At 34.3% G+C, this 12,503-nt stretch overlaps 3 protein-coding genes across 8 annotated transcripts in view; 2 read left to right on the top strand and 1 right to left on the bottom strand.

The window, feature by feature from the left end:
• The first annotated feature begins 115 nt into the window (after nt 1-115).
• On the top strand, nt 116-3,350 carry LOC140061065 (neurexin like receptor 1-like). Its single transcript, XM_072107484.1, has 6 exons — nt 116-170; nt 694-951; nt 1,240-1,560; nt 1,919-2,079; nt 2,171-2,315; nt 2,711-3,350. Exons 2-6 carry the CDS (start codon nt 702-704, stop codon nt 2,902-2,904), a joined length of 1,071 nt encoding a protein of 356 aa, XP_071963585.1. The 5' UTR covers nt 116-170; nt 694-701; the 3' UTR covers nt 2,905-3,350.
• LOC140061291 (lysophosphatidic acid receptor 3-like) lies at nt 3,350-4,282 on the top strand. The gene has a single exon (XM_072107799.1). The coding sequence runs from the start codon at nt 3,350-3,352 to the stop codon at nt 4,280-4,282; it is 933 nt and encodes a 310-aa protein (XP_071963900.1).
• Nucleotides 4,283-4,858: 576 nt separating this feature from the next.
• LOC140061068 (calmodulin-lysine N-methyltransferase-like) overlaps nt 4,859-12,503 on the bottom strand; it is a 37,042-nt gene continuing 29,397 nt past the window's right edge. For 4 of the 6 annotated variants that reach the window (XM_072107488.1, XM_072107492.1, XM_072107489.1 and 1 more), the window contains 10 exons: nt 11,581-11,744; nt 11,051-11,112; nt 10,650-10,710; nt 10,209-10,263; nt 9,909-9,972; nt 9,411-9,471; nt 9,242-9,316; nt 9,078-9,141; nt 8,844-8,972; nt 4,859-8,659 (listed from right to left, as the gene is read on the bottom strand). In XM_072107488.1, coding sequence (XP_071963589.1) covers nt 8,585-8,659; nt 8,844-8,972; nt 9,078-9,141; nt 9,242-9,316; nt 9,411-9,471; nt 9,909-9,972; nt 10,209-10,263; nt 10,650-10,710; nt 11,051-11,112; nt 11,581-11,744 — 810 coding nt within the window. In that variant the 3' untranslated portion in view covers nt 4,859-8,584. Of the gene's footprint in view, nt 8,660-8,843; nt 8,973-9,077; nt 9,142-9,241; nt 9,317-9,410; nt 9,472-9,908; nt 9,973-10,208; nt 10,264-10,649; nt 10,711-11,050; nt 11,113-11,580; nt 11,745-12,268; nt 12,355-12,503 lie in introns of those variants that run through there. The other 2 variants (XM_072107487.1, XM_072107486.1) reach the window with 2 other exon arrangements.

The raw sequence follows: 12,503 nt of genomic DNA, 5'->3' as shown, positions 1-12,503 counted from the left end.
CCTATAACATAGCCTACGGATATCAGTGTTTCCCAATGGGTAAATTATTTTGTTAAAGTCAAAGTCACCCTATCGAGTTAAGCATAATATTAATATGCGTGACGTGTGATGCCTTTTCCGGTCACAGATAGGAACAATTTACGGATCGGTGACACTGTTTGACCTTATACGTAAGTATTTCTTATTATTAAAATGTATGTATAATAACTACGTTCATATACATTGACACAGAACATTATATTAAATGCCACATTGTTGAAATAGGCCTACTACTGTGTCATGGGTCTATACGTACGTTTCTGTACGTCGGAGTTTTTCAAAAGTTGTGCATAGGAGGCCAATATAGCAACAATAGTGGTATCTACCGCATAGAATGGCTATTGTCTAGTACAGTAGGACCTTGTCGACATCTAGCCAGATTTCCTGTATTACATTATTAAAATCATAGGTTCTTTGTTTATAATAGATATATACTACAATACAGTATGTATTTGTAGTTTATATGAGACTGAGAAGTTATAAAAAAACCTCCAGAACATATTGGGTAAAACATTGAGCCGGTAAAGTTTAGCTGATACATGACCATGTAAACAAACTTCAACAGTTGAAAACTGGTGAAAATATAGTTCCTTAGCGGGCTATCCTACGTAGGCCACCACAGATAAACAAATACCATGTTTTTTCTCTTTATAGATTACAAAATGTTACTTATTTACAAATCCGTGTTGCTTCTGGTAGCTACAACATTAAGTGAAGGAAAAGGAAAAGTAAACGTTAACATTATAGAAATATCTAATACCCAACGAAATATAATGCGCAACATGATTGGAAGATACAATTCTTCTTCATTGAATGCGTCAAAGCATATCCAATCAAAGTTGGTGTCTGTTGAAAATACAGTTACACTCCATAGACAACACAAAATGGATCAAATTCAAAAACTTATAGAAGGTAGGTTTTCTAAATATTATGTTTTCCATGCCGTCCTTCGTAAACTGAAATGGTGGTGACAGTAAGAATCGTCTTCTAGAAGTTTAGCTTTTTCCGAGAAGCCCAGTACATTCGGACACTATACACACAATCATTCAGGAAGAAAACATTCCTTCTCTAATGTCAATTTACCGAGAATGTAATAGATGTGCTTATTTTCAATCTATCTTGTCACATCTTATTTCAGTGTGTCGTCCACACTTTGTTGAAAAAAAATTTAAAAAAAAAATGATTTTATGTATTTTTTAGATACAGCTACAGAGATAGAAGCCATAGATCATCAAGAAACATCCACACAAACTCCAGATATTAAGACATCACCTGTTGTAACAACGCCCACAAAGTCAAAAGAACCCATTGTTAGCACAAGAGCACCATCAACATCACAAATTATGACAAGTCCTACAATAACCAGACCAGTGGCACGTTTCCAAAACCCGATTTATTTCAGATCTTGTCAAGAAATCTACAAGGAAGGATTTGACATCAGTGGTATGTACATCATAGATGCAGATTTAGAGGGTGAACTTGAACCGTTCTTTGTGTATTGCAGTATGTCATACGAGCAAGGTACGTGAACAGTCGATTTTGTAGAGTTACTCTTAACCGTCGAATGTCTAGAGTTAAGCCTTGTCTACACTATCAAACTTTATGAGTCAAAAAATGTTATGTGCCCATATATAGTAGTGCTATGCTTAAATGTGGTAGTGATATGACATCATCATGTCCATATATATGCACATCACAGTTTTTGACACATAAAGTTTGATAGTCTAGACAAGACTTTACTGCTTAATGAGAAATCATCAATCTACTTTCGTTCGACAAAATGTATTGCTACTGAAGGATGTAAGGGTAGGGTTATCTCGGATAGAGATTATGCAATGTATGTCTGAGACGCATCTTTCTTCCATTGTACCTTTATCAGGTGTGACATTAGTTCTTGTTGGCGAGGAGTTAGAGATGCCACTGACTGTTAACGGAGACAACCGTCCAGGATCGTACGTCTACGAGCCTACGTACGAACCAACATTCCAGCAGATGACAGCACTGGTCAACATCTCAAATTCTTGTCAACAATACATTCAGGTAAATTGGTAATAAGGGTGTGTTTCCATGGCGCTTATATTTATTTCCAGAGGACGTTTACACAATAACTCACTTCTTTATACCATTTTAGTATAACTGCCAAGGTTCGAAGCTTCTTGCATACAATCAACGATATAGAAAGCATAGGGGTTGGCTTGTCTCCCGTGACGACGAAGTTCTAATCAACTGGGGAGGCGCACCCATCAACTCAAAATCTTGTGAATGTGGCGTTACAGGTTAGTTGAGCAGAATCTGATATTGATATCACGTAACGTTCTCTTCACTTCACGATAAAGGGTGACTAAGTCATCAAAGATGACAAGTTGTTCTGTTGGCCGTCAGGATGATGGAGCGGTACAGTGACTATGACGACAATGGAGACAATAAATGTACATGAACTTAGTGACATTAGTAACAGGGACTATTGGTGACAGTGACAACAGTGGTGACGACGATAAGGATGACGAAGAATTTTTCGATGGTAATTATATCATCGATGATCAAGACATTTGTCTCATTTTGGGTTTTCCTCTGTCCTTTTCTCAATCATTGTTTGCCAAACCGTAGTTTTGCTTCTTGTCTTTGATATAATCAGATTAAATTAGCGTTGTTTTCTTCTTTTCTTTTTTAGATTCATGCATCACAACTGGTACCAAATGCAACTGTGATGGACCTAGTTCTGTCGATGCTGACCAAACAGATGCTGGCTACATAACAGATACATCTGTTCTACCAATTAAACGAGTTTATTTAGGCGATGCTGCTGGCTCCAAACAAGCTTTTCTTACGCTGGGAGGTCTTGAGTGTGCGGGACGAAACAATTAAGATCCAGTACTGAAATATAATGCAAATAGTGTCAACCAAAATAGATTTCGTAGAGCCATAAATTGTATATCGTTTTTTTTTTATAACAGTTTAAGTTTTTTAACAATTAAAATAAAATGTCTGGAGATTAGTGACAGTTTAGCGTTCTTAATTAGTTATACGAATACCATGTTCTAATCTCTAGACTCAATACTTACGTAATACTTTACGGTAACATTTAAAACACAGGATATTATCACCATCCATTACAAGTTAGTCACTGCTCTCTACACTATCATTCATACGTGTTTATTATTTTAATCCGTCTTAGATTTTGACATTTTATTGACAGCTTCGTCGTTCATTTTGTTTACTCCTGCAGAAAATTAATTAACTTCTGGCATCATTTGATTAAACTGATATCCAGCGATAAGCTGTGATATTAAAAACGTTACGAAACATAGAAATGGATAATATTAACGAAAGGCTGTTGTTTAATAACTCGGTAGAGGTGCACGACTACCATATCCACTATATTGTATTCTCCGTTATTGTCTTTACACTGTTGCCGATCGTTCTTATTGGTAACGGCTTGATTGTAGCGGTTGTCTGTAAGTTCCAGTCATTACAAGAGCCTTCTTACATGCTTCTAGCCAGCCTAGCGATTTCGGATTTCATCTCTGGGATACTTTACAGTTGGTGTATGATTATTGTTTTAGTTTCTGATACCACCTCAGCGGTGAACCTTATGTTGGTATTACCGATCGGGAACGTTCTTGTTTTTCAGTGGTGTACATCTCAACTACACATCGTAGCATTAGCGTTGATCAGATATTGGTGTATTATGCAACCGTTTAAATATTTACAAGTCACCAAAAGGAGAGCTCTGATTCTTTGTGTAGGAGTTTGGGTGATGGGGATTTCTATTGGTGGTTTGTTTTACGTTACAAAGCAAATGGTGTTTGCAAATGGAACTCCGACAAATTTGATCTTTTCTTACTCCGTGTACATCATTCTTCGTTTGGTGATGTTTGGTTTGGCCATCACCGTCACCCTTGCTCTCCACTTTCGCGTTTACCGAGAAGCAAAGAGACACTCTCGACAAATAGCCGCAACAACATCTTCTTCAGCAGGTGTCAACGTGGGTCGAATCGACTTTCGAGCGGCAAAAACAACTAGTCGTATTTTAAGGGTGTATTTGCTTTGCATAACACCAGCTATAGTAATTAGCATTACGCTTGTTTTCCCGATTCCTGTAGTTTATGACTTTGTAAACGTGTATGCACTCGTTTTCATCCAAACTGGAATGATAAACGCGTTAGCAAACCCGTTGATCTACGCTCGAGCAGATAAAAAATTCCGGCACGCTATTGGAAAACTTTTTCATATTCGACGTTAAAAAACTTCAATTCGTTTCCATTTGTGATGGAGGTCTAAATAAATCTAAATACAGAAAAGATAAAAAATGTTTTTAAATATCTTTTATCTCTAAAACGCACTACATACGATGATACGATACGATAACGCAATATCAAAAAGTAAATTAACTATTTTAGCAACGAAATAAAATGACATAGAGCCTAACGATATGAAATTGCCGACACATTGTTTTTTAAGCATAACACCATTCAAATACATTATTACATGAAAGAATGACTTTATCGCGTCCAATTTAGAACTAACAAAACATACGTCTTTGTTACACATATGTTTAATTGTAGATGTGTTAGCCAGTACCGTACTGCTAGAAGATTAAAACAACTCAATGTAAGGATTAGGATTATCTCTTTTTTTACGTGGTTCTTTTTGTTAGTACCGTACCGTATCACACGGCAACCCAAATCAATACAAACAGCAGTACCATATCGGGCCGCGTTCTCCGTCCTGTTCACATAGTTTGGAGATGATTCTGTAATCATAAATCATTTGATGCGTTATATTATTACCAATATTCAATATGTACCTGTTCAGGTAAGTGTGCTACATAACATATTTTGTGAAAAGATTTTTTTTAATTAAAAGAAGTAGGCTAAACGCAGGCCTACCATAAACTTTTACAATATGTTTTAGACGTTTAAAAATACTATGACCTACTGTATACACGCATTGTTAACTTCTTATTAAAACCTTTTTTACAATTTTATTCTGTTTAGACAATCTTCATGAGTTACTACAACATAACTAGAAGTACAATATAATTTGTGTACCTCTTTTCGGCCCAATTACTTCAATATAGCAGATGAAACGTACAACGTACATGGATAGTCGGCCTACGTACGCATCTCCATATCCTCATATTCACAGTTTAATAATATATTTTACATAATGTATTATGTTTATAAAAAAAAACCATATAGAACATTTTTATCATTATCGATGTCTGAATGCGTATGGTGAGCTCGATTCCAATAATTAAAACAAACTCGCATATGCCGAATAATATTTAATCACTTCGCGTACCTGTGCTGTAAAATATTTGCTGACGTCATTCATGTGGTTGTATCACATTAATGAATAACTTATTAGTAACAATCTTTCATTTTAGTTTACTATGACTAATTCCAAACATCGATTATTACAATTAGTGTATGATGTTCTAATAGAAATTTAATAATTAGACATTCTCTATAATCAATTCTTAATAATACGCGAGATCTCAACTGTTTCTTGACCTGATTAAGGCCATAGAAACACTTGATACTAAATTGTTTTATTATTTGTTGTCAACTTTAGATTACTGCGTGTCTCAGAAGAATGACAGACAACATACAACTATTCTGATATTCTGAAATAGTTAAAAAAATACAAAACCAGAAAATGAAGGGGGATTACAGGGCTATGATCAACCGTCGTAATACGCTTTCAAATCGAGGAGGCAAATTCGTGATTGTGAAATTAGAAGCCGAACGAGAGGCTAGGCATCTCGACTATGCTAGGCAGATAACTGAAGCAAGCATTAGCAGAGAAGAGAAGGAAATGCGAAGTAAGATGGAACATCTTAAACATCTGATGGAAACGAATAAAGCTCAAAAGGGAAGCTTACAAGTTACTGAAGAAAAAGCTGATAAATTAAACAGTTTTAGACGAGATGGTCTTCGTCAAGATCATAGAAAGTTTCCTAAGGGGAAAATGGCCAGTGTTCTATTTAACAAATCGTTTGGGGAGTTAGAAGAAACGCATATCAAACGTAAATTGGCCGAGAAGAACAAATTATTAAAGATGTTACACGAGCAAAGCAGAGGGAATACCCCACATAGTGGATTTTACCAAGAATCAAGCCTAAAAACACAAGTTATCACTCTTCCTGAGATACAACCAACAGGTATTAGAAATAAAAACGAATTTCAGCTGAAAAGAAGAATATCTCTGAGTAACTTGATAGCGAGTGGCGAAATAAAAACTTTGCAAGGATTTAAGAACGAAAGCCTGTCACAAACGTTTCCACTGAGTTCAAAAGAGACGGGTCAGCTTGGAAAAATCACACAGGGACGAAGGGGTCGCAGCTCTATTAAGCTCCCGCCAAATGTAGTTCCAACAAAATATCAAAAAGAATTTCTCAAACACAATCCGTTTATAACGAGTGATTTTGCGCCAAAAGTTTCGAGATCGAGAGCATTATTGGATTCGAAGAAGTCTGATGAAATGTACGCATGGCTTGGGTTTGGTTCTGTTGACCAGTTCGAGAAAAAAAAGTTCGAAGATCCACACGAAAATAAGGTTTTTTCTAACAAACGGATATTGGAAGAAAGAATGCCTGCACTGATTGAAATTGACGTTGTTAGCGATAAAGTTGACGTTGTAAGTGATAAAGTTGACGCTGTAGGTGATAAAACTGAAATTGTTGGCAACGTAAATGTTAAAGAAAATAATGAAAAACCAAAAGAAAGTAAAGAATCGTTAGTTAGTATAGAACCTGACGAAAAAGAAACAGACAAAAGTAGAAATGATAGTGTCAAAGACGGTGAAGAAGAAATGACAGAGAAACCCGAGACCCGTGACCAAGATTGTGACATAGTTAAGAATGAAAGTAAAATAGATGATAATGAAATGGTGGAAGATGACAAAAACATGACAGAATCAGATGATAATCCACAAGTAGGCCTAACACACAAAGAAGACATAACTAAAGACATTCCGATGAAGAATGTTGTTCACACACAAAGACCATCGTTTAAAAAGACGGACTCTAAACTGGGTCGTGAAACTCTTAAATTGGGAACACCGATGGCTGTATTCATCCCAGAATTAGTAGCAACTCATCAACGGAAGCCTTTGAAGAAATTTGCGGCAGCAGCCAGAGCAGTTCTTATAGTTAGACAATTTCAAATGAATTAAGAAATGGTGTATCACAACATTTATTTGAATGAAAAGATTGTAAAAATATAATTATTAAATTAATAATATGTAACACACGTAGAATCATTCCTTTGAGATACCTCTATTTAGGGGATACTTTCCCGTGATAAAAACATGAGGAAAAATCATTTTTTAAAGTAGCATCTGTGTTAAATCATGGACGTATAAATTAGATTTAATTTATAGGTCCATGGTTAAATCTTCTTCGTCACATCAAGATAAGTACAAATTTAATTCAGATAAATTGTTGATTAAGTTGTCGTGTATATACCAATAAATGTGTATCATAGTACTAACTTTTACTGTACTGCTTTTTCTAAAGCACACCTTTCATTTTCTCACAGTAAACATTTATTTTAATACATCACACGTCATCAGGCTAGAGCTAACAAATTTTTAATTGTAATAGTTAGTGTGAATCATTATGTTGCTCGTGTGTGACAATAGACCTTTGTGCCGTCAAGGTTTAATTTAACTTATTGAGCGTTTTAGAGATCAAGCCAAGAGACACAATAAACAAAAACAACTACATTAATTATTAAAGATTAAACATTACAGTCATCTTGAAGTGGGTAAATCAATGCAGGTATTGATCTTACGTCAATGCTGAAAACGACAATGCTATTTATGGCCTGTTTCTTGAATCTTTGCTACTTGGTTATTTTTTCTTTATCCTGGGCGAATTGTTCAGTACAAGCAAGGCAAATAACAAGAGAATGCTGAGGTTTGGAGATCAAAGAATTTATCTGTGGCTGCGACATGATCAGTTCAACACCCCTTTACAGCTACTGTCCATAGTACAGTACTGTTGGTATTTGTCGCAGCCACACATAAGATCAAAGTACTATTACGAGTTTCTATCTCGGTAATTGATTGCCTTGGCACAGGCCTGTTCTCCTAGAGTATACAGGACAATCAGATCCGGTAGACGACCCCATACTGTTTTCAAATAATGTAGTTTATCATACAGATGAGCAGTGCGCATATCTTGGACCAACAGCTATCCAAAGTATTTAGCAATGAAACGAAAGTAAAGTATCTTGCAGCAGACAGGTAATGTAGAACAGACAGGAAACGAACCCATACCTCTCACATACAAGTCCGATATCTTTACCATTACATCATATTTCTCTCTGAAACGTCACCTCATATCCCAACAGAGAAGCCCATCCAAGCATTACCAGTCCATCATTCATTAACTTCTTTGATCTGACAAGAACCGATGATTCAACATGGTAAGGCTGTTAATATATACTTCAAAACATTTTCATTGACATTTTTTTTCCTGAAAATTTCATTAATAAATATCACCTGATTCATCAACTTCACCTTTGACCCTACAGCTTCATGTTTTTGTCAGAGTAATTTTCAGTGGATAATGTCTATTTTCATCATAGATTTCACTAGAATTTTCCAAGGCCTAAGGAAAAAAAATTAAACAAGTCTAAAGTATACATGATAAAAATGTTGTACACTAGGGCTACCTTATTTTCTTTACCATAGATTAGAACAATTCTAAGTACGCATGTTGAACTTGATTTATTTTACTAAATTAGTGAGTTTATTAGATAGTTTGTCCAGTCGGTAATCTATTTAAACTGTACCTTTATATGTTTATCCCATACTACAGCATCATATCTCTCATCTATTGTAACTTCAAATTTCCTTTTCGCAATTGCACAGAATTCTTCACACGTATTGTGTCTTTTTGGAGCAAATATGATACATATACCCTAAAAGAATTACAAAAAAAGTAAGGGTTTTAAATATAAAAAAGTACATAAGCTTCTCATGGACATTCCAATTTAGTCAAACTGCAAAGATGAAATTTCACTAACTTTTGGTTTTAGAATTGTGTTGATAGTTTTAACCAAATCTTCTCTGTACTGGTCAAAGAACAAACTAAAAAGAATAACAAATTATCATATAGTAGATATAATATGTGGATAACAATGTTCGCAATAAAGATTGTACTGAACTTTTCACTTTGTAATGTACTTACCAATCTGCAGAGATGACGAAATCAAACATTTCCATAAAATTATTATATTCCTCTGGTTTATCCCAGCGTAAAACACTACAATGAAGGACAAAATAATACTGGTAAATACATTTTACCTTCAAAAAAAGATGAGAAAAGGAATACAAATACATAATAAATATTCTATTACCTTGCATCAACTTGACTTGCTTTTAAATGTTTATCATTTTCTTTTAAAATCTCCTTTACATCTGGTACAAAAATTGGATTATAATTTAATTTATATATTAATATAATATTCTTAAATACTTTTACACTAATAAAAAAACTTCAGCAGTACAGAGCCTAACCAGATAAGCACACGCCGGAAGCCAACTCCTACTCTTGTTAAATATGTGTACAAAGTTCTTCATGCCAGCCAGATCAACGTCTCATCGGAAGGACGACACAACAAGAGTAAACAATCTTTCCTAAAGTTACAACCAATTTGGCCTTTGGCCCAGATAGAGTCAAACCATGGGTTATTGACCTTATCATCATAAACTATAGAGGTATAAAATATTGTATACCTTCATAGACTTAATAACTTACTAATGTAAGTAAAAAGTTTAGGTCAGGTTACATTTGTTGTACTGTACCATTTCATTAGGACAGTAAAACTAGCTATGAAATATGTTTTAAAGGATACTTTGGACAGAGTCCTCATTGCCATCAGTTAGCGTAACCACCTCTGCTTCACAACTAGTACCTATCTGTGGATAGAAGAAAAAAACATACACAAGATGTTATACAAGGTAAATGTTTTTCAACCGAATGCGATGATCACATGTGTGGGCATTCTCAGTCAATCCTCTACTTTAACAAAATTCTAGGGTGATTTTTTAAAAAATCATTAAACCAAAGTTGATATGAATATCTAATCACATGTTCTGTTCAAGTGAGTTTCCCAATTATGCAAATTAGTTTATGACATCATGTAAATACTCACTGTTAACCCTGCAAGACATGTCATTCCTCCTCCAAGTTCACATATTTTCTTCTCTCTGCAGGTTGCAAAAAAGGAAAACAAATTGGAAACATAAACCTAATCAAATTTTATTTATACCTAGTTGTAAAAATGACAATAAATACTATTGTATCATATCATAATCAAATTTCAATTTCAGTCTATTACTTGAAATATTTATTACAAAATAAAATTCTTTTCCAACACAAACAAGTCCTGAAGTTTGGTGTTTTTATTGAGCTTTGATTCAGGAAGGTTGATGGGAGGAGTCATTCAGATTAATCTACACATTTATATAAGCCCAGTATATACCGCAGTATATACCGTTCTGTTCGGTTCTTTATCAGGACTATTTGGGTGATTTAATGTTTGTCCTTTGTCTTACAGTACAGTCCCAAAACAAAATATTCTGTAAATTCTCACCTGAATAACTCTCTGTTCTCCAAACACCAATATGTTAAAACCTCTTCTGCTGGCCATACACCTAAAAATACATATTGAATAATAACCACATTATTATAGCAAACATGAAGTTAGAACATTGGGACAATTTTAATGAAACTTAATGATGTACGTGCTTGTGATCTTCTGACAAACTCAGTGTTGTGAAAACTGAGATGAAAACTACAATACTAAAATGTGTAGAAGTCATAGAATTACGGATTGTCGATTATAATCATAAAAAGATTTGAAGATAGTAGTCTATTCAAAAGTCTATTCAGGAATGAGTAAAATGTATTATCTTGTTTATACCAATAATCAAACAACCAATGCTATAATTAATAGTCCGATTAAATAACATAAAGTTGTATACTGTAACTTACATACATTACCAGTATTATTAAATCCAATGAGTTCTTCTGGGTTAAAAGATTTGCTGATATGCCTTAAAAGAAAGGAAAAGATAACATTTACAAGAATAGATACATTGATTTAGTACTAAGGTTAACTCATCATTTTCTCCATGGATTAATCATGGTATTTCTGTATGTATATATATTGTGTGGGCTTATAAATGAATCAGTATGGAACTGAGTTGGCATCTATCAATCTTTGTATCCAAATGGTTAGGAAGTGCTTAGGGTTAGAACAAATTAGGGTTTACAATGAGCTCATATAGATTGGCTAGAGGGCGTACTCAAAATGTTATCACGACCTGTACTTTCCTGTGAGGAGACCGCCCTCCAGCCAATCTATATAAGCTCATTGGCTTTTTATCAAACCAGTTCTCTTTATCTTATGGTATGGACATCATTATCATAAAGAATTATGAAAACAAAATAGGTAAAAATATTTAGACTTAAAAACAAAGGTAAAATTATTTTGTTATTTTATAAAATTGACTTCGGCTTACTTGATTCGTGCTCTGAAAGATGGAATAGAAGAATACTGATATTGATGCCAGACATCACCATTGTTATCAAGTACTTGATCTGTTGTAAGTAAATTGAATGAAACAAATTCTATCATCGACGTCTTTTTGTGTTTTTCTCCATCTTTGGTTTTCTTCAGAATTGCCTGGAGAAAATAAAATTTGGATTATCTAATATATTGTTTTCATAATAACATATGATGTGAACAAATGAAATCAAACAAGTAAAACTTTAAAAAAATACAACAACAAGAATAGTAGTTCAGAAATTGTTTATTTCTCCCTCTTAATTAGAAGAACTGAAGTTTTTTATCCATCACAATCACTACCCAAGCAAAGCTGTTTGCTTTATTTATATAAATAAAAAAGAGTAGGCCTAGTGCAGACAGGCCTAAAACTATAGCACAAAATCAATTAAATAAGGCCTAGAATACTAATTTTACTTTTTGTAGTACTAGTAGTAGAGTCTGAGAGGCTGGCTCTATCTATCTGTGAGTAAACCTACCTAGTAGCTAGGGCCAGGCCTACTACTATCTAGGCCTAGTTAGGCCCTACCTACTAGGTAGCCTAACTAGGCCTAGGCCTAGACTATTTTTCAAGTTTCCTAAAAATCAACCACATTAAAATATACTCAATTACTTCTATATTATAAATAACTCCTTTAACTAACTTGACGTAAAATTTCCCAGCGATCGCTTGCTTTTTGTTTGTCAAACTTATTCATTTTTGTAAAATAACACCGGCGTATCGTTTTGAAAATCCAATGTTTTTGTTTATGTGTCTTAGGTATGGGCTATTTGAACGTACACGTGAGCAATTTTAAATATACCAGTTAACACTATGGAGGATACATATCCAAGTGTGAATATCTATCTGAAATCCAACTATCAAAGGTCAAATGTCAA

This window comes from Antedon mediterranea, chromosome 10 (genome assembly GCF_964355755.1).
Source record: "Antedon mediterranea chromosome 10, ecAntMedi1.1, whole genome shotgun sequence".
NCBI classification, from domain to species: domain Eukaryota; kingdom Metazoa; phylum Echinodermata; class Crinoidea; order Comatulida; family Antedonidae; genus Antedon; species Antedon mediterranea.
This window is presented reverse-complemented; position numbering and strand designations above follow the sequence as displayed.